Source organism: Theropithecus gelada, chromosome 18, assembly GCF_003255815.1.
Source record: "Theropithecus gelada isolate Dixy chromosome 18, Tgel_1.0, whole genome shotgun sequence".
NCBI classification, from domain to species: Eukaryota; Metazoa; Chordata; class Mammalia; order Primates; family Cercopithecidae; genus Theropithecus; species Theropithecus gelada.
In genome coordinates, this window is record NC_037686.1 from 38,354,793 (window position 1) to 38,377,784 (window position 22,992).

The 22,992-nt window shown below is 39.5% G+C and overlaps 1 protein-coding gene across 2 annotated transcripts in view; it reads left to right on the top strand.

Moving 5' to 3' along the window:
* C18H18orf25 (chromosome 18 C18orf25 homolog) overlaps positions 1–22,992 on the top strand; it is a 96,969-nt gene that overhangs the window by 69,603 nt on the left and 4,374 nt on the right. Inside the window, exons 3-4 of one of the 2 annotated variants that reach the window (XM_025365620.1) lie at positions 491–673; positions 14,136–14,262. In XM_025365620.1, the coding sequence (XP_025221405.1) occupies positions 491–673; positions 14,136–14,262 (310 nt within the window). The remainder of the gene's footprint in view (positions 1–490; positions 674–14,135; positions 14,263–22,992) is intronic. The other variant, XM_025365621.1, reaches the window with a different exon arrangement.

The window sequence follows — 22,992 nt, forward strand, 5'->3', positions numbered from 1 at the left end:
TTTCTTTAGGACATAGCAAAATATATGTGATTTTCTTTTCTGAATCTACTAGAGACTTTTTATATTACCCAGTAAAAGAAAGAACTAGATTCATTCTTTTAAAAAATATAAATTGGGTTTTAATAATTTGCATCAGTTTTTTCCTTTAAGAAATCAGTTCCACTTTCTCTGTGGAGTCATCCTTTTTTTCTTAATCTTGCTCTTTAAAAGTATGACAGGAATTCAGTGTGACATTGTTGAGTATAGTCTTGTCTTCTGTTCTTCATAGTAACACTCCTTTTCCTCCTTCCAAAATGTGTCCATCATCTTTGTAAGCTTGGATTATCTCTTTTACTTTCACATTTTGTGCAAAATACTAGATCTATAAAGTGCAGCTTTTCTGATCAAATAGAATAATGAAGGCAGCTGACATTAGAGGGCTCTTACTAGTTTCAGAAGTATTTTTCACCCCGCACGTTAGATACAAGTATACATTTTCTTTCCTCCCTAGATGGACCTCCAGTTGTAGCTCATTATGATATGTCTGACACCAACTCTGAGCCAGAAGTGGTAAATGTGGACAATTTATTGGCGGCTGCAGTAGTTCAAGAGCACAATAATTCTGTAGGCGGCCAGGACACAGGAGCTACCTGGAGGACCACCGGGCTTCTAGAGGAGCTGAATGCAGAGGCAGGTTGGTCTTCCCCATTCCCCTTCTCTAATGGTGTAATATGCATGTGTCCTGGCAGCTGTTTTCCTTGTAGTGGACCCTGATGAGGAGAACAGGTCATACCAGAGACATCTGGCACTGAATGATTGATTGTGACTATCCAGGCTGCCATTTATACCCAAAACAATTTGGATAGCTTGTCATTCATCTTTCCTACTCAGAAGGAATACAAATAAGAGCATTTAAGACATTAATTGTAGGTATTGGTAGGTTTCAGTAGGCATATTTCTTGGATTAAAAATGCCCAATATATGCAAAAATGTCCCAGATATGCTCATATTCTTTGGCCAGTTCTTTCTCTCACTTTAATTCTGGGTAGTGACCTTGCAGCTTGGATAGGGAATTGTTGAATCTCTCTCCCTGTGGGGCTGGCTGTTCATACACAGCGCTGCCACTGTTTCTTGTGCTTCTTGCTGTGGAGTGAGCCTGTTAATTGCTCTTCAGTAAGTTCTCATTTGTCTTTTCTAACCCCTTTCTTTTAGTTTCTATCTCTGTTAGCTCAGGAAAAAAAATCTCTGTCCCTGTCTTACATTTTTTTAGTTTTGTGATTATTCTTTAAAGTGGTATTTATTCACTAAAAAATCCACTGCTATTACCTTTGAAAAACTTTCACGATACCTCCAAGTCTCCTTCAGTATTTTCCTCAACACTTTCAGCATTCTAATTTAAACCTTTTTGTTGTTGTTGTTGTGAAAGTACTAGCACTGAACATTTAAGAAGAGAAGAAGGGGATTGAGAGACTGCTTATGTAGTGTATAATTTCTTTAGTGTTGCTGAAAGATTATAGTTTTCTAGTTAATTTATAAATGCATTGGTTTTATGAGTTATCTAATAGTTTAATCACTACCTAAAGTTACTTTTATGAAAAATGAGTTTTATAAAAAATTGAGTTATAGTTTAGAACTTTTTATATTGAGACAGAACTCCACTGATTGTTGTTGTCTTTTTTTTTTTTTTTTTGAGATGGAGCCTTGCTCTGTCGCCCAGGCTGGAGTGCAGTGGCACGATCTCGGCTCACTGCAAACTCCGCCTCCCGGGTTCACGCCATTCTCCTGCCTCAGCCTCCCGAGTACCTGGGACTACAGGCGCCTGCCACCACGCCCGGCTAATTTTTTGTATTTTCGGTAGAGACGGGGTTTCACCATGTTAGCCAGGATGGTCTCCATCTCCTGACCTTGTGATCTGCCCGCCTCGGCCTCCCAAAGTGCTGGGATTACAGGCGTGAGCCACCACGCCCGGCCTGTTGTTGTCTTAAATGATTCCTTTCATAATCTTCGATTGGAACTACAGAAAAATCACTTGTTTGTTGACCTGATTGATTTACTGTAGCTAATTTTGGAACAGAACCTGGATTTAGTTTTGATTTTGTTTTTTTTTTTTTTTTGACTGGTAACTGCCTGTTTGTCCTTGGACCAGTTGTTTCTCCTCTGGACTTCAGTTTTTATATATATAAATACTTGTTTTGCCCAACAAGTGTCTTTTAAGGATTTATTAATACATATTAATACAAATACTTTGCAAAGAAGTAATAATGCTTCTGGGCACAGTGGCTCACGCCTGTAATCCCAGCACTTTGGGAGGCCGAGGTAGGAGGATCACTTGAGGTCAGGAGTTCAAGATCAGCCTGACCAACATGGTGAAACTCCATCTCTACTAAAAATACAAAAATTAGCTGGGCGTGTTGGGTGTGGTGGTGGACGCAGTGGTGGGCGTGGTGGTGGGCGCCTGTAATCTCAGCTGTAGAATTGCTTGAACCTGGGAGGCAGAGGTTGCAGTGAACTGAGATTGTGCCACTGCACTGCAGCCTGGGTGACAAAACTAGACTGGGTCTCAAAAAAAAAAAAGGAAGTAATAATGCTTTATATCAGTAGAAAGTAGTTTGGCCACATTTTGTACAGTGTGTGTTTCTAAGTTACTTTATTTATTTATTTATTTGAGATGGCGTTTTGCTCTTGTTGCCCAAGCCAGAGTGCAATGGTGCGATCTTGGCTCACTGCAACCTCGGCCTCCTGGGTTCAAGTGATTCTCTGGCCTCCAACTCCCGAGTAGCTGGGATCACAGGCGCGCACCACTGCGCCCGGCTAATTTTTTGCAGAAATGGTGTTTCACCATGTTAGCCAGGCTGCTCTTGAACTCCTGACCTCAGATCATCTGCCCACCTTGGCCTCCCAAAGTGCTGGGATTACAGGTGTGAGCCATCACACCCAGTCTTGTAATTTGTATATTAGATGGTTTATCTTTGTTTTTCATCCTTTGACAATTAAGTCATCCATTCCACTTCAGTTTTATTTCCCTGTTTTCTTAGTCTTGCTATTAAATACAGACCATTTTATAGTAAAGTTTTGGGTTAAAAAAATGAATGATTACCAACGTTTTGCTCTTCATATGCAGAATTCTTAATATTAGGTTGAACCATATGGAATTGTTAATATTTGATTTTTTGACCTGCCACAAATCCAGCCATTTCATATGACTTAACTGAATAGTGCAAAGTTCGAGGTTTTAAAGTATCATTAAAGTTTAGCTTTTGGGATAGCATTCACATTTTCAGATTCAAGTAATTGTTAGCCTGATTATTTAAAAAGCACTCTTAGGAAACTCCTACCATTCTTTTTAAGAAAGAAAGCATGGTAAAAGTATGTGAGGAGGAAAACAACTGTGGCTTCAGATGTTTTCCTTCCCTTTGCCCTTCCCATGCCAAAACTATCCTAAATTTGATATTTAATGTGTGGTATTCCTATGTATTTCTTTATATATTTGTACTATATTTGTTATGTATCTAAATAAGCATGTTTTTAAAACTAATTTGTATCACATTGAAGGTAATCATATGAAATGTGCTTTTTTAGTTAAACATTTTATGAGTTTTGTTGTTGTAATGTATGGCTCTAGTTCATTCATTTTCCACTGCTATTTAGTATTCCACTATATGAATATGTCACAATTTACCCATTCTCTTGTTGGACATTTTGGGTGCTATCTTAAGTGATACTGCTCTTAACATTTCTTTATGTGTTTTTTGGTAGAGCATTTGTGCATATTGGACTATAAATTTTGTGTAGGTTTCTGTATATCATAGGATGCAGTCACCACTGCTCGGCAGATCCCCATGACATTTTGTTATGAAGCTTATTGGCTCTTTCAAAGGCATTTTTTTTTCTCAAGTCAGACAATACTGGTATGTGGGTAATAAATAAAAATAATACTATAGTCTTGATGTGATTATCATAGTGGAACCCATCTTGTGAAGATACCTGAATGTGCTTATGGTGTCTCAATAAAATATTAATAGAATTTATGCTTAGGAGCCAGTTAATAGTTTTGAGACTTGGACTATTAGTCAGATGGTCATTCTTATGGTGTGAGTGTAAGTTAAAATTTTAATAGTTAATTTGGGGTCTCTCTTTCCCCTTTACAACAAAATAAAAGCCTAGTTATTGAACAGACTATTCAGGGGTTCACTTTAATCAACAGCAGCATCTCAACGCAGGTCCACAGCCTCATGGATCGCATCGGTACGCACTAAAGATAGAGTAGTTTGCCTATTTCCAAGCAATTAGATGATTATCTTGCATCCAAAATATATATTTAGTTTTAGTTTTAACCTAGGCAAAATACTTGAATCACATGCAGGTGTTAAAAAGTAGGTTGAAATTAGAGAAGCTGCTGATCAACAAAAGACCTAAATTTTCAATTTCAGCTCCTGCCATGTGTTTGCTTTTTTTAAATTGATGATGGAATTGAACACTGTAGTGGGTGGTTTTGAACCAGTAGCCACTTAGAAACCACATGCCCTCAGGTAAATTATATAAAGCCCCAGTTTTCCCTATGTACAAAACTGGGACACAGCCAGTTATAGTATCTACTCCAAAAGGTTATTGTTACCACTAAGTGAAATACAATGTGTTTACTATGGAGGACAGCACATAGTAGGCTCTCAGAAATGCTAACCAGCATTATGTTAATATGCTGAAGTAGACTGAATAAGGAAGTGATTAATGTATCAATCACTGAATTTCTAATTACTCTCTTGCGAGTTGCTCTTGCTATAAGTACTTCTTAAATTTTGCCAGAGCGTAGAAATTACTCAGTGTGCTTATAAATATTCACACTCCTAGGTTTCTCCCGGATGATTCTGTCAATAAATCTGAAATGGTTTCTGGGAATCTCTTTTTAATAATAACCTCAGGTAACTCTTGTATCCAGCACGTTTAGAAAACTGTATTAATGTATCTGAAAATGGCTTCATTTTTGTTGCTAGTAAGGGCTCACTGCAAATATAAATGTAGCTGGGGCAAAAAGAAGCAGAAGTCTTGGTGAGGAAGGCTTATAAATGTGGTAATCTGAACTTATTTAGAATTTTTTCCCTGGGAAGTTAAAACTTTAAATACCTTATCTTTTCCATCAGCCTTCTTGTCAAGAAGGTAGGCTCTGAGCATTTTCCCCATCTTTACAATAGGGATGGTAATCTTGATTTATCCCTAACATGGTGGCAGTACAGAGAAATGAATCCTGGGTTTCCTGTTCCTAGTGTAGGGTTTTTAATAATCAGACCAGAATGGCCATGTTTCTGAATCAGTATTGTGAAGGAGATGAAGTATGGTCATGTTTTTCACGTTTATCTGCATCAAATTGATGGTAAGATTTTATATATATATATATATATATATATATATATTTTGAGGGAGTCTCCAGTCACCCAGGCTGGAGTACAGTGGCACATTCTGGGCTCACTGCAACCTCTGCCTCCTGGATTCAAGTAATTCTCCTGCCTCAGCCTCCCAAGTAGCTGGAATTACAGGTGTGTGCCACCGCGCCCGGCTAATTTTTGTATTTTTAGTAGAGACAGGGTTTTACCGTGTTGGCCAGACTGGTCCTGAACTCCTGACCTCCAGTGATCCGCCTGTCTTGGCCTCCCAAAGTGCTAAGATTACAGGCATGAGCCACCACGCCCAGCCAGATTTTAGATTTTTGACCTCTTCCTTCACTTTTTTTTTTTTTTGTGGGGGGACAGATTCTAACTCTGTTGCTCAGGCTGGATGCCGTGGCAATCTCGGCTCATTGCAGCCTACGCCTCCTTGTTCAAGTGATTCTCCTGCCTCACCCTATCCAGCAGCTGGGATTACAGATACCCTTCACCACGCTCAGTTAATTTTTTTGTATTTTTAGTAGAGACCGGGTTTCACCATGATGGCCAGGCTGGTCTCGCCCTCCTGATCTCAAGTGATCCACCCGCCTCTGCATCTCAAAGTACTGGAATTTCAGGTGTGAGTTACTGTGCCTGGCCCTCTTCCTTCACTTTTTAAGGTTGTCTTTAACATTCTCTTTAAAGAGCTAAAAGTAGGCCGGGCACTGTGGCTCATGCCTATAATCCTGGCATTTTGGGAGGCTGAGGCAGGTAGATCACAAGGTCAGGAGTTGGAGACCAGCCTGTCCAATATGGTGAAACCCTGTCTGTACTAAAAAAAAATACAAAAATTAGCTGGGCATGGTGGTGTGGGTTCCTGTAATCCCAGCTACTTGGGAGGCCGAGGCAGGAGAATTGCTTGATCCCGGCAGGTGGAGGTTGCAGTGAGCCGAGATTGCGCCACTGCGCTCCAGCCTGGGTGACAGAATGAGACTCTGTCTCAATTAAAAAAAAAAAAAAAACTAAAAAAAAAACCTAAAACTAGTAATTTGCTTGTTTTTAAAGCTAGATGAGTAGTGACTTAAGATGTTATTATTATTTTTTTTAAATGCCTAGTATGCGACTGTCATACAGTGTGTAATATTACTTTCTCTTCAGTTTGCTGCAAAGCTCAGGCCTAGTTCTGACCCAGTGGATTTACAGTTTAAAAAGTAGCTGGATTATTTCCTTTAAAGACAGAAAGAAACTGTTTTCCATGATAATTTAGTTACTACTTTTTCTATGCTTCTTTTTCTTACCCTATCTTGGTAACTACCTTATCCTGGTAACTTTTTCTTACTCTTATCTTGTTGAAAAGGTCTGCAGTGGGAGGACAAAATTCAGAATTTTCTCATATAGTGAAAGAAGTTATCTTTCCAAAGACCTACACAGGCAGAGACCTACACAGAGACAGCCAGCTGTCACAATAGCTAAATATAAGTGCTCTGCTTTATTTTCAGTTTAATATATGATAATTGTGGTATTTACATTTTTCTCTACAGGGCTTGTTCTTGTCTTAGAACTGGAAAAGATTACTACCACTGACAGTATTTGAAGAACCTCATAGCATCTTTGGCTCACTTTTGTGTATGCTTTAGGCACTGTTCTGCCATTGGAATCCTGTGAGGTCCTCCTTGGGGGGTGGGGCGGGGTGGGGAGGGGCAGAACAGAAAAGGCCCAAAGGCCAGAGAATGTCAGGTTCTGTACTGGAGCTCCCAAAGGAATGTGTGGCATGCTGAAGAGGGTTATAGTGACAGAAAAGGACTAATGGTCCTGGCTCTGAAATAGAAGAAGGAAGAGGCAGAGGCATCCCAGAATGCCTTTGGTGTCCCCATCTCATTGTCCTAGCTGATTTGTTTTCTCCGTGGCACAATTTATCTAAGGCTCTGACAGGAAATTTGGCAAATGTCTCACACTATTAGTCTAGGAGTTCTTAACATTTACCAGGCAGTCTATATTTAGCACCCCCATCACTTTCTCATGCCTCTTATTTTATCTTGTACTAGTATTTTGACCAAGCAATACAGATAAGAGCAGACCCCCGGCCAGAGTCTATAAGAGCAGACCCTAAGCCAGGCGTGGAGGCTCACGCCTGTAATCCCAACACTTTAGGAGGCCAAGGCAGGTGGATTACCTGTGGTCAGAAGTTCGAGACCAGCCTTACCAACATGGCCAAAACCCATCTGTACTAAAATACAAAATTAGCCTGGTGTGGTGGTGCATGCCTGTAATCCCAACTACTCAGGAGGCTGAGGTGGGAGAATCGCTTGAACCTGGGAGGTGGAGGTTGCAGTGAGCTGAGATCGCGTTGTTGCACTCCAGCTGGGCAACAAGATCAAAACTCCATCTCAAAAAAAAAAAAAAAAGCAGACCCCAATTTTAAGTGACCAGTTTTAGCATATTGTTTGGGTTTTATAACCATGTTAAATACCAGCAGGTTTGGATTGCAATTTTTACGGCAGAAATTGCACTGCCAGAATTGTTTGGATTATCTAACAGTGTGGAAGGAATATTACTAGTTTTTAGATCCATAATGAATGAATAAAGTTAGAAGAATCTGAAATGTTGGTGATGGTACCTTGTTTTGTTTTTTTAAGACAGTACAAAATTAACAAAAGTAACATAGTAACTTTTCATTTCATAAAAAATAAAGTGATGATATTTCTAGCTCTGGAGTAAGGCTATTGGAGGTGGTAAGGTGAGGATGGCGGGGTCCTAGTCAGTGAAGACTGGTTATTCAGAAATATTGATGATGGATGTTTCACAAAACATTCCTACTAGAGACGGTAGAATTATAAATTAGAACTCTGGTTATAGGAACTGGGCAAAGAGATACTAAGAATTAACTAATTATGTCATATTCTTGTTGTATTTTCTTAATTACTGTTGTTTAAAAGCATTGAGTGATCAAGGAAGAAGAGTTTGGTTATGGTGACCCTGCCTGTCCACAATCTGCCTTTTTAATTTGGTTTAATTCATTTCATTTATTTATTTTTAGGATCCCAACAGGCTGAACCCCTTACTGTGAGTCTATCACAAGTGGCTTTTAGTACCTCTTGGAGCTCAGCTCATTGCTTGCTTGCTTATTGATTGATTAAGACGGCTTCTCGCTCTGTCATCCAGGCTGGAGTGCAGTGGTATAATTCAGCTCACTGCAATCTCTGCCTCTTGGGTTCAAGCAATTCTTCTGCCTCAGCTTTCTGAGTAGCTGGGACTACAGGGGCATACCACCATACCTGCCTGATTTTTGTATTTTTAATAGAGACAGTTTTGCTATGTTGGCCAGGCTTGGTCTCAAACACCTGACCTCAAGTGATCTGCCTGCCTCGGCCTCCCAAAGTGCTGGGATTACAGGTGTGAGCCATGTAGCCCAGCCCAGCTTCTTACTTCTTAGTGAGTAAGCACAGACAGTTTTGAGGTGGTTTTTTCACATAAATAATTAGTATTCATGATAGCAGGACTTGTAAGTAGAGAGAGACTAAGACACGTGCCAGGACTGTTTCATGAATGAGTAACTGTCCTGGAGTCAGTACATGGCAGTGAAATGGTAACCTCCTGGAAGGCACTGCCTGCTGGTGTTGGTACAAGAGGATGGAGATGAGTAATTTATAAGTGATCTGTATCCCAGCATTGGGGGTTAAGAGCAGCTTCCTCTTCAGAAGACTTCAGGGGAGACGTCTTCAGGAAAGTCAGTCAGGTTTCCACAAGGAGGTGGAGAGAAAGTTCAGTGTATTTTACCGTGAAGTTGGCATTCCAGAAAGCAGTGGTAAAGTTGTAGGAGGGTGAGCAGTGGGTGACTAGAGCAAAGGAAAACAACAGAGTTTGGGATAAGATGGCAAAAAATGGATGATCCCTGGTGCTTGTATTTTGTGGGTAGCTAAGAGGGAGAAAGTACAGTGTTTTACTTCTTGTAATCGCTGGTTTTCCTTCTACCCCTCGTTACTGCTTTTTCCTTTTCTACTCTGTAGGCTTTTCTACACTCTTTTTTTTTTGGAGACAGAGTCTTGCTCTGTCGCTGGGCTGGAGTGCAGTGGCGCGATCTTGGCTCATTACTGAAACCTCCGCTTTCTGGATTCAAGCAATTCTCCTGCCTCAGCCTCCTGAGTAGCTGGGACTACAGACGCACACCACTACACCCAGCTAATTTTTGTATTTTTAGTAGAGATGGGGTTTTACCATGTTGGCTAGGATGGTCTCCATCTCTTGACCTCGTGATCTGCCTGCCTTGGCCTCCCAAAGTGGTGGGATTACAGGTGTGAGCCACTGCACCCGGCCTCTATTCTCTTATGTAGCTACTTCTACCACACTACTTTTCTACGTCGTTGGACCAATCACCCATCCCTTTATCAGTCCTCTCCCAGTTTCATGTCCTTCCCTATCAAGCCTATATAGGCCCAGCTGTCCTTTGCCAAATGTCACTTGTAGAGTTGGCTTTCCTGTTGTACTCACCTGGCAGTCTGATCACTGGATGCACACTTTGAGCCTTTATCTACCCTGCTAAGCATAGCTGGAGAAAATCACTTTGTTACAGAGTTAAAGGTTGCCTTAATTTCCTAGTCTGTGGCCTCATTCAGGCTCTCAGTGCTTCCCATAAATCCTGCCTTTTCCTTACACAGGATTCTTTCTTCATAGTGGCTACTTGGCTTTTCTGCATCTGCCTGCACCTACACTCTGCAGATGGCCTTGCCACATTCTTCAAAATCCAGATTACCTCAGCTTTCTGCTGTCAAACCTATTCTCTGCCCTTTTGGAATATGAACAGGTCTCTCTCATTGTTAAAAACTACACATACATACATACGTACATACATACATGCATACACCCCTCCCTCAAGCCCATATTCCTTACTCAGTATCATCCTATCTCCTTTTCTTCTATAGCCAAACTTCTTAAATTGTGTTTACTCTTCCTTCCCTTTCATTATTCTTCAGATTGCTTTGCTATATTGGCTTTCTCCCAAGCTGGAGTGCAGTGATGCAGTCATGGCACACTGCAGCCTTGACCCCCTGGGCTCAAGCAATCCTGTCGCAGTTTCCCGAGTTGCTGAGTCTATAGTTACATACCACCAAGCCTAATTCCCCGCCCCACCGCCCCACCCTGTCTCTTAATTATTTATGTTCATCAATACTTGGGTTGTGTTCTATAGACCACTTTTACTTTTCTGGATGATCTTTATTCTCTCACTTATTGCAGAGGATTTAACAAGTCTGTATTTCCTCTTTAGATCTCTGACCTGAGCTTTAGAACAGTACCGATTGTACCATTGACTGTCATCTACTGATTTTATGATAGTTTCACTCATTTTTGAAACATTCCTGGCACCTGTCTTAGTCTGTCTCTGCTTGCAAGTCCTGCTATTATGAACACTCATTATTTATGTGAAAACTTAAGTTATGTGAACTGCTTATTGTATATATTAAAGGCACATTATCATCATGCCCTAAGCAACCACCCTCAGCTTTTATTAGTGCACTGAATGGCCCTGTAACTCTATCCCTTTACCTAAGTCGGAAACCTAAGCATCATTTTTGACTTTCTGTGTTTTTTCATTTGCCTAATTCCCAACGTCACTAACTCCATTCGTACACACACACAGAGTATTTTCCGTTGTTTTTTTTCCTAGTTCAGTCGCAGTCATTTCTCACCCAGGAAGCTGCAGCAGTCTGATTTTGTTGCCTCCAGTATTTCCTGTCCTGCTTGCTATCAGTTTCATTTCTATACTCTGAAAAGAAATTCTTTAAAATGCAAAACCAGATGACGTCACTCCTCTGCTTAAATCATTAAGTGGCTTCCTACTTCTCGAAGTTAAATCCAGACAGCTTATCATGATCTGACTTGCTGACTTTGGTAGCCTTGTTTCTTATTACTCTTTTGACTGTTACCCCAAAATCTCACCAAACTTTTATACCTTAAAGGACAACAGAATGTTCCGTATGCCACTTCCCCTCACCTGTGCCTACTCTTCCTTTAGAACTCAGCTACCCTGATTGCCCTCAAGTCTGGTGAATGTTCCCTATCAGAGCAGTTTTCAAGCGATGGTGCAATAGACTGCTTTTTATTATCTCTGCATATATTGCAGGTTCATTGAGGGTAGAGACTATGCCTGCCTTGTTCCCCATAGTATTTCTAGCACTTAGCACAGTGCATAGCATGTCACAAGTATTTATTGCAGGTACAAACAAATAAACAGTAAAGACTGTTTGAATTATTGAGAGAGTCTGTGATTTTGCATTCTTCCCTAGCAGTACAGTTGGAACAGTGTGCATGAGGATAGCCATGACTAAAACATTGAAGTAGAAATTGGATGAAGACTTGGCCACAACAAGGTATTAGGGATCAGAACAAGAATCTAGGTTTACCAAAGCAAGGCTTAACCAATTCTATTTAAGCAGCCTCCCTAGATTTAATAAAACAGGGTTTTATCTGGTGAATGCCACCTTTTGTGTACTTATAGGGTCCAGATATGTGCCCACTGCCAGTGCCACATGATCTGGATTACAAACCCATGCAGACTGTGATATATAATCTCAATCACTTGTTTAGCTAGGAGCCATTCTAAGCATTAAAAATATTTCACATATATGCATCCTTTTCAGTCGAAGGATAAAAGATAAAAATAGTACTAAAGAATTATGAAAAAGACCCACAATCATATTCAAACTTGATTTTTTTTCACAGCTTTACCCAGAATCTACATGTTTTTATAGTGTTATATGTAATACTTTATATGTTAGTATACATTTTTCCAAGTTGCTACATAGCACTGTAATGAATATCTTTGGATATAACATTTTGCTTATTTAAAGGCTAAAGAGTAAATTATTAGGGATGGGTTTACAGGGTCAGAAGGTATAAAAATTGTAAGCCTTGCTTTGTGACTGTCTGTAGCTTTCCAAAAGGTTTACACTCAAGGGTGACAGGAGTATGAAAATTCAAGATTTGGCCAGGTGCAGTGGCTCACACCTGTAATCCCTGCACTTTGGGGAGGCCAAGGTGGGCGGATCACCTGGGGCCAGGAGTTTGAGACCAGCCTGACCAACATGGCGAAACCCCATCTCTACTAACATTACAAAAAATTAGCTGGATGTGGTAGCGGGTGCTTGTAATCCCAGCTACTTGGGAGGCTGAGGCAGGAGAATTGCTTGAACCCAGGCGGCAGAAGTTGCAGTGAGCCGAGATTGCACCATTGTACTCTAGCCTGGGTAACAGAGCGAGACTCCATCTCAAAAAAAAAAAAAAAAAGTACAAGATTTCTCAATAACCTTGAAGCACTGGGTTGAGTGAAGAGAGAAGAGAGTTGTATGTAAAATTTTCTATGTTTTCCTTTTTTTTTTTTTTTAAATACGGAATCTCCCTCTGTTGCCTGGCTGGAGTGCAGTGGCGCGATCTCGGCTCACTGAAACCTCCGCTTCCTGGGTTCAAGCAATTCTCTATCCTCAGCCTCCTGAGTAGCTGGGACTACAGGCATGCGCCACCATGCCCAGCTAATTTTTGTATTTTTAGTAGAGACAGGGATTCAACCATGTTGGCCAGGATGGTCTCGATCTCTTGACTTTGTGATCCGCCCGCCTTGGCCTCCCAAAGTGCTGGGATTACAGGCGTGAGCCAAAATTTTATTTTCTTTACATTGGTTTAGTTTAGGTTAGGTATCGTGTAGATTTTTTTTTTTTAATATGGGAAATAATTTTGTATCAGATCATAATATATTTTAAAAAAAATACCCTTTAGAGAGTAAATGGGAATTTGTACTCATTGCAACTCTGTTTATTCTGTGTTAACTCCTAGGTATTCTAAAATTCACCCTTTTAAATCAGAACATTTAAGAGCTGGTACACATAGGCCGATTTATTTTAGCTGTTGCTAGAATTGTTTTTAGAGCCACGTACTTTGATGCCATGCCATTAGCCATTATTGAGAGTTCTGTGAAGCTCGTGTTTTCTGTGATGTTGGAGAATGTGTTTTATTGCATCATATAATACATGCTTTGGGAAGACTCTTACAGAAGAAGTCCTTACATGCCCCAGTGCCACAAACTGTTATGTTTTTCCAGAGTTTGTGGTTTGTTTCTAAGGAGAACTCTCAGCAATGTGCAAGTTACATTTCAGTTGCTCAGAGCCAAAATTGTGATTTACCTCCAGTCTTTCTTTTTAGATGTAGTTTTGGGTCAGATTTTGTCAAATCTCTGTTTCTTTAGAGAGAACATATGCTAAATCTTTCACAAAGCATCCCAGTATAAATATGGTATTAGAGATTACTTCTGTTATTGTTCCATATGTGCCTTTGGGCTTTTCCGGTTTAGAGTTTGGCTGTATTAAAATGATAAGCAGTAGAGATCCCCACTGCCTTCTAGGTGGTTATGCAGGTCGTTTAAAAACTGACTGGAGTTGAATGCAGAAAGCATTACAGCATAAAATATATAGAGTTTATTATGGTTTAGGTAGACAGATATAGGTATTTACCAAAGCATTTAAATTATTTATCCTAAGGAGGTAGCGAGTGAGAGACTTTGAGTTCATACTTTTATGTACTGCCATGTTGTTTGAATATACATCATGAGCATGTATTCTGTTTATTTTTTTAAAACCAATGTTTGAACAAAGAACACTGCCCCAGCTTATTTGACAGTTTTGCTGTGGCAAGCTCTCACAGGGTGATTCTGTTTCCGTGACTAAACCTAGATGACAAATCTGTCAATGAGTTGTTTCCACTGTTTATGAGAAATAAAATTATAGTGCTTTTTTCTCTCCCCTTCTCTCTCAGGTCATTTGGATCCAGGATTCCTAGCAAGTGACAAAACATCTGCTGGCAATGCACCACTCAATGAAGAAATTAACATTGCCTCTTCAGATAGTGAAGTAGAGATTGTGGGAGTTCAGGAACATGCAAGGTAGGATACTAATTGGAGTAGTCTGATATTTTAAGTTATAAATTCTATTTTAACCAGAAAACAAGTTAAAAGAAAATGGTAGACTTTATGGCATTGCCGGCATGAATGAATGATGGGAGTTCTCGCTTTTGTTTGGCTTAAGAAGTACTTTTTCTTTAGACATGATATGAGCCTTAGAGTGTGTTATATATTGTCTCATATCAAGAACATTTCAACCATACATGTCTGTGAACTAGAGCTGATGGTTTTTTCTTTTAAGCAAATGTTTAGTTAGCTTGACAGACTTCTCATTTAAGGCAGAAGTATCACTACTTTTTTCTCTCACGTTTGTACTTTCTTGCCTTTCACTTTACCTTGAAATATACTGGGAGCAAACAGTTGGGAAACATGCATCTGACATCATGCCTCTTTGACTGGTTTCCTAGAGCACCTCTCCTTGTCTCTCATTAAAAGCAAACTTTTAAGTTATTTTGGTCTGTTTTTACAGAATATATTTCTAGTAATGTTCATATAACTAAGGGAGTCTTGTTTCTTGGGATTAAAAAAAAAACCCCACAAGACATCAAGTTGGTATGTAGCATTATAAACATAATTTTATGAAGTTTGGCATTCGTTAAGGTAGGGGTCAGCAAACTGTGGCCCATAGGCTAGTTCTGGCCTGCTGCCTGTTTTTGTCTGGGCTGTGAGCTAAGAATGATTTTTACCTTTTTAGATGGCTGGTGGAAAAAAAAAATCAAATGAAGAATGATACTTTGTGACATGTGAAAATTACAGGAATTAAAATTTTAGTCTATAAATAAAGTTTTATTTTAACAACCGTGCTTGTTCATTTTGTATGTAATCATCTATGTCTGTTTATGCACTCCATTGGCAAAGTTGAATCATTTCAACAGAGATTATATGTCCTCCCCAAAGCCTAAGATATGTACTGTCTGAAAAGTCAATACCTTTGCAGAATACATTTGCTGACTCCTGCTTTAAGGTATGTTCATAATAATTGGTTCCAGCCCTTTCAGCGATATTCTTCTGAAACATTCTGGAACATCCTCTTCTCCCCACCTCCCCCACCGCACGTGCACACACCCACCCACCCCCCAAACTTTAGACTTTAGAGCTTGTGTGTTTTGTATAAAGCAAACAACTTTTCTCCCATGCCACAAGAGTGAAGTTGTGATTTTCTGATAAATAGGTATATAACATAGTGTATTCATTACCTGGCTCTTTGATCTGATTTTACTCTGGTTACCCAGGTAATAAAGCACATTTGCCAGCATTTCTTCTGTCTTTTATATAAAAGACGAACTTAGAAGTGTAGAGTGGAGATGAAATACAGATACATGTATGTTAAGGGTACCTTTTCTAGTGAGATCTAAGTATACTTTGAGAGCATTTTGCAGTCAAATAATTGGAACCTTAAGGATGTAGAGTTAATTTGTAGTTTAACATGCCATCTCCCCAAAAGTGGCCAATTCTGACTTTTTGAGAACTAGTCTTGTCCTAGAACTTCTTCTTCTATTCTGTATTTTTATGCCTTCTGTATTTATTGTGTTTTATTCTGTAAGTATGCCTGTAAGGCTGCTTCATTTTTTCTTTTTCTTTTTTTTTTGAGATGGAGTTTCACTCTTGTTGCCCAGGCTGGAGTGCAATGACACAATCTAGGCTCACTGCAATCTCCACCTCCTGGGTTCAAGCGATTCTCCTGCCTCAGGCTCCCAAGTAGCTGGGATTACAGGCATGCGCCACCACGCTTGGCTAATTTTGTATTTTTGGTTGAGATGGGGTTTCTCCATGTTGGTCAGGCTGGTCTCAAACTCCTGACCTCAGGTGATCTGCCCACCTTGGCCTCCCAAAGTGCTGGGATTACAGGCATGAACCACCGTGCCCTGCCTCTTTTTCTTTCTTTCTTTCTTTTTTTAATGATTATTTTCCCTATTCTGGTGGGAAAGAATTTTTATTTTTCAGTCTTTCCTCTTTTTTTTGTGCCTTAATTACAAAATTTTTCCTATTAAATTCTCTTCCATTTTTCTGTTTAGGCCGACTTACCCACCAGATGAGAAAGCTAGAACTACTGATTTCTTCCTTTACATCAGCAAATTTTTGCCTTTGGTGTATTTCACCATTGTTTCTTATGATATAAGTTATCCTTTTAAGCCATGTGTCAGGATCTTTCTAGACTATTGTATTTTTAAATTTTAGGGTTCCTACTATGATACCCTGCCCACTGACAGATTGATGTGTGTGAATTATCTTCAGATGTGCCAGGGACATATTATTCATTCACCAACTTCCTTTTGAGTTACATTTCAAATGTTAATTCATTGGACTTATGGGTTCCTACTTAAATAGGGAAGGAATAGGTAGAAACCTGTATTGTTTATCTAGTCTCTTACTCTGTGCTAAGACATATCACTTGGTCAGGTTCTCTATTAATTTCTAACTCGTCTCCCTTTTTATTGTTTCCTTATGCCTAGAAATGTTACAGCATGAACCACACTTATTTTTAGCTTCTTTGTTCAATGTTTCTTCATCATTAAATGTTTATCTTCTTTTTTTAAAAAAAACAACATTTTTATATCTGGAGTTACAATTATCATTATCTTTCTATTAAAACCTGGAAATTTAAATTCTCAGTTCTCCCCACCCCAACACACAATCCCTATTCTACACTTGAACAAAGTGACTTTGTCTACATTTTAAATAACATTACATTATTTTCAAGGATTTTTTCTTACAGGCTCTGAAGCATAAAGCTGTGTTTTATTCTTATTCATTGGTTGAATCCTGGGAAATCATATCTTGTAGGTGACATCCATTTTAAAACCTCACTGGTGGTTAAAATTGTCCATATAATGGAATGTAGAGTTTACAGGTTCTTTGGAGTATTTTTAACTGACTCCTTTATTATTTTGTGAGGGTGTCTTTTATATTGATCTTGGGTCTAGGACTGAGTCTTTCCAACATTTTTTTCCCCCAGCAGCTTCTGTATCAGTAGCCTGATAATCTTTCAGACATTGAGATTAAAAAGCTGAGAAGCAAGTAGGAGAAGAGGCGTTCTTGTTGGTTGCTTCAGAGTTGCCCCTTGGCTGCCTGTATCTCATCTGGAATTTATTTCTTTTACAGGTCTAGGGTTGCAGTTATGAAGTATTGATGTGTTTCTGGCAGGGTTATCACTTGGAAAAAGGTTTTAGGTTTTGATCCACATCTTTTTGTTCTCATTTGATTTACATGTATAGAGTAGATGTTTTGTTTGGATTTAGTTGTCCTGTTCTTTTTTTTTCTTTTCATATTCTACATTGTTGTTGGATTTTTAAGAGTTTTTAAGAACTCAGATTTGGTCCTTGAGTTGTTCTCTGGAATTGTGGCTGCCCTGACTTGTTTTGGGTGCCATTTTTCCATATTGGAAGCATTTTGTTTGGCCTTTGCACTCAGTAATTCTAGTTGTGATATGCCTCCCCGCCCCCACCTTTTTTGATAGTTATTTTTCTTTTCTTGAATGCTAATATCTTCCCCTATTCTTTTATTTTAGATTTTGATGTATTCGTTTCTCTTTTGTGTATCCCCTAGTCCTAGACTAGAAAGCATGCTTTCTGAACTAGTGGTTGAACGCATATTTTATGATTGCCTTGTATTGCTGTGTTGAACTCCTGGTGTTACCTAAATGTTATTTCCAGATGTTAATTTTTGGACAGTCCAGTTTCACAGATGCTCTTTTCTAGTGAGATGGAGACTTTCCCAGCATCTCTAGTTCTTCTGTGCCCACTTAATTTTGCCAAAACTCTTAATTTACAAACTTCAGGCCAGTAAGTGTTTTTGTCCTTGGTCCTGTTATTGTTTCCTTCTACCGACCTCATTGATAATTGCTCTAGGAAGATGAATACATATAGCCCAGATCTGTATGTTTTGGAACTGTGTTGAAACAGTTCTTTTGATACCTGTTCTGAGGACCTCATTCTAGTCTGTTAATCCTGTGATCATTAGTGTTAATATTGGGTTATTCCTTAGCAAAATAATTGGTGTAGGAAGCTGTATTTGAGACTCATTGCTTCATAGGACCAGTTGCTAACTTTTTTTTTTTTTTTTTTTTTTTTGAGATGGAGTCTCACTCTATTGGGTTATTCCTCAGCAAAATAATTGGTGTAGGAAGCTGTATTTGAGACTCATTGCTTCATAGGACCAGTTGCTAACTTTTTTTTTTTTTTTTTTGAGATGGAGTCTCACTGTGTTGTCCAGGCTGGAGTACAGTGGTGTGATCTTGGCTCACAGAAAGCTCCACCTCCCGAGTTCAAGCAGTTCTCCTGCCTTAGCCTCCTGGGTAGCTGGGACTACAGGAGCACGCCGCCATGCCCGGCTGATTTTTTGTATTTTAGTAGAGACAGCGTTTCACCATGTTGCCCAGGCTGGTCGCGAACTCCTGAGCTCAGGCAGTCTGCCCGCCTCGGCCTCCCAAAGTGCTGGGATTACAGACTTGAGCCACCATGCCCGGCCCTGTTGCTAACATTAACTCCAAAAAAACTAGGGAGACAAATGAGTGTTTCCCTACAATCACAAGGATTCATTTCCTCTTCAGTTAGGAAAAAGAAGTAGAAATGTTATCTAAGAGGTCACCTTCAGGCTGTCTATAAATGAGAGTAAAAATGATTAATTTTTAATGTTGTTTTCCTAGAATAGTAAGCTAACTATATCAAAAGTTGATCATCAGAGCCTTCTCTGTGTGTGTGTGTGTGTGCACGCGCGCACTTCATTTCCACTGTGCAGCCTTTCTATTGATATTAGTGTATGAAGAACAGGAAATTATTCTGTCAAACCATATTGTTTATAATGTATTTTCCCCAACATTTTGGGAAGCGAGACCCAAGCATTTGCTTGGTTATAAAATGCAAAATATGGCTCTAGGTTGTGTTTCATACCTGTCACCAATTGTATGCAGATTAAACGCTTTGTGAGAACAAAGCCTATATCTGCACTAATACAGATTAGTAATACAATTGATTGGACTATTTGAAAATCAGTTGAATATGTTCCTACCTCATATCTTTCATGATACAGAAAAAGCATATGTGATAATACATGAAACTCTTTATTTTTTATGTTGTCTCACAAAATTTTGAGCCTCTTAACATCTGTTATAGGACCACTCCAGAGGCTTAACAACCATTGTGCTCCCTCTTTCTCCTGGAATTTTTTCCCTATCTGGTATACATTTTTGTGTAATGTATACTGTCTTATAAAATAGTTGAAATATTTCTCTAGCACCCTTCTGTTTACTAGATGGACTGTTTTTTCCCTCTGTGGTTTAAAAAAAATGTGTTAAAAGCCTTGTTCTGTCCTCATCCATCTCCTAACTCCCATTTTATTCAGTGTGTTTGAGATCATTAAAGTAAATGATTTTTGTGAATATTTTATTGGCTAATAACACGTATAGGTAACTAATAATGTATCTTTAATTTTTGCAAACTCCTTATACCCAAGTAACAAGCACTCAGATCAAAACACAGAAGTCATGCTGTGCTTTCTTTTTTGAGACGGAGTCTCGTTCTGTCACCCAGGCTGGAGTACAGTGGCGCGATCTCAGCTCCCTGCAGCCTCCGCCTCCTGGGTTCAAGCGATTCTCCTGCCTTAACCTCCGGAGTAGCTGGGACTACAGGTGCATGCCACCACGCCTGGCTCATTTTTTGTATTTTTAGTGGAGACAGGGTTTCACCATGTTAGCCAGACTGGTCTTGATCTCCTGACCTTGTGAATCCACCTGCCTTGGCCTCCCAAAGTGCTGAGATTACAGGCGTGAGCCACCACGCTCAGCCACTCTGCACTACTTTCTAATTACAACCTCCCCCTTCTCTTTTCCCCTGTGACTACTATCTTGACTTTTTCTTTTTTTTTTTTTTTGAGACAAAGCTCAGCCACCCAGGCTGGAGTGCAGTGGCATGATTTCTGTTCACGGCAGCTTTGACCGCCAAGGCTCAAGCCATCCTCTCACCTCAGCCTTCCGAGTAGCTGGGAGTACGGGTGCCTACTACCACACCCAGCTGATTTTGTGTGTGTGTGTGTGTGTGTGTGTGAGATAGAGATGGGGTTTCACCATGGTGCCCATGCTGGTCTCGAACTTGTGAGCTCAGGCGATCCTCCCATCTCACCCTCCCAAAGTACTGGGATTAGAGTCATGAGCCACCGTGCCAGCCTATTCTGACTTTTAATGATTGTTTTGCCTGTTTTTGAACAAATGTTAAAGTCACTGTTGACCTTGGAGGGCATCTTAAAATCTTCCTTAACATTCCTGACAGATGCCTCAGCAATTACTTGAGCGCTTAAAAGGCAATTCATTCTATTTGTTAGTGGCTTTGTTCTATAGCAATGATTATCTGAAACTTGCCTTCTAAAAACTGATTCACGGTTCTTAGCATGCTCTCAGTAGTTTTACCTTGAGCATGAAATAGTACCTTTCATGGTGGCTTCCGCCTCACAGTGATTCTCCCGTCTTTGGGAATTCCATGTACAACTATTAATAATTAGAGTTAGGAAAGCTTTTGACCAAAGGTAGTATCATCACATTCTCCAGATAATCTAAAATTTTGAAGTAGGAGAAATAGAGAGGGTTAGGGGTTGTTCCGTCATCTTAGGCTCTTTGAGGTGCCCAGTGTCCTTCTAATAAATTCTCTTTATTATTTAAAGTAGCCTAAGCTGGTTTTTGGTAACTGGAACCATTTGTAACATAACTACAGAAGTGATCTATTTTTAGATAGTTGAAGTGCCCTGTCTCCTATTCTGTCTCCTTCAGCCATTCCTCAGTAGGAGATATGGTCTCTAAACCTCTTACTCTCCCAGTTCTTTTCCTATGCCAGACACTTTCTAGACTCTTCTTTGCTGCTTATCGAATGGCCCTGGGAACCAGGCAGTGCTTCTCTCAGTCAAACATGCTATAGTAACTTCAGGTATAGCCTGAAGAAGGCATTCTTATTCAGTAGAAAATAAACCATTGAGTGGAGACCTGATTTTATTCCAGTTCTATACTTAACTTGTTTAAGAGCCTAGGTGGTTGTCTTTTGGCCTAGGTTTTTTCTTCTGTATAATAAACAGATTAGATCAGATTTTTTAAAAAGCCATTGCCTGATGTTACATTGTATGATTACTTAGTGAGCAATACAGATAAACAATTGGGACAATATAGTTCTTTTACTTCGAAGATATTTTTAGAAATTCTGCCAAAGATTACATTGACTCTCTCTGCCACTCATTCATTGCCTGAATTCTTACCAGGTTTCTAGCCAGCTTGACTTCAATTAGTGCTTGTACAGGTGAGCTTCTGAATTGTCAAGTAACTTTATACTTCTAAATTGTTAGTTTGGGCCTATCTTTGTATTCTGATGATTTTAGCTGTGTTTTGCCACACCCAATTTGATACACATATCTGTAAAGCAGCAACATGATATGGAAAGCATTGGACCCAAAATCCGACCTGTCTTCCTTGGCCTATCACTTTCAAGCATTGTGAATCTGAGCAAATCATGTAACCTGTTTAAGCCTCAGTTTCCCTCTCTGTAGAGTGAGGATAGTAAATTCCATGCTTACCTCATAGGTCTGTCGGAATTGTCCAATGAGATAATATATGTGAAACCGCTTAGTAAATGTAGTGTTTCATTGGCCTTCAGTCCTCAAAACCATTTCTATAAATGTTGAATGGACTCCTTTGGCTGACATTTTTCCATGACTACATGGTCATTTAATATGAATTTATATAATCAACAGATATGAATTAGACATTGGGCTTTATGTCCCTTATTTTAATGTTCCTATTTATTTCGCTAGCTAATATTTGAAAAGGTAGTAGCCTCTGGGTTAGTAACTACTTAGCCCATCTCTGGACAGATGACGGGCTTCTGGTATTGTAACAAATTTGCATTCTGCCCTCTGCTCTGGCCCTGAGAGTTCTGTTCTTAGGAACTTTTCTTAGTAAGGGAGAAGTTACCAGGTTAAGCCTTTGTAGGAGTAGGGCATGTTTGCAGGAGCTTAAGGGTCCTTGGGGTAGTTTTGCAACTGAATCTTGTCCATTATTACCTGAATGTTCTTTTGAACCTGGGAGTTTAGGTAGCATTAAATCAAAGCCGAAATTCTCAAGTGGCCCAGCATTATTTGTTGCTTACAGATCGTCAGACAGCTGCTCAGGAGCCACTGTGGTAGTTTAGTGACTGGACTCATGCCACTTGTTACTTCTCATGTACGCTACCTAAGGTCTGCTCAGGAAGTTTAGATGAGAGGACATAGCATTGGTCTCATGAGTTGCCTGCCTTCCTCTCATTTGAGTCAGAACTTAGTGTTTTGGCCTGGAGGTTCACAATTCTATCATTTGACTGGAATGTGGAATTCAAACTGTCAGTGTTTCTGAAACAATTTTATTTCAGTGAACTCTTGGTATGACTTGCTAACAAGGCAGTTCTGTCCCTCTGATAGAACCCTTTTAGTGGATCTAAACTGAAGATTCAGCTGTGTTACTTTCACGGAACCAAATTGTAAGCGATTCTGTTGAATGAACCAAGTGCTTCTGTTGTGACCTTCAGGACAAGGGAAATTGATCCTTTATTCATGATCTGTTACTGACAGACTTTTAGAAATTTAATCTATAAAAGGGTATTACTGTCACTGTCTTTGAAGGCATTATTACCAATTATAAAGCTTATTTTAAGAACAAGTTTTAACTATTTTTCTTACTGTTTGGTTTGTTCAGACTAAGATTGT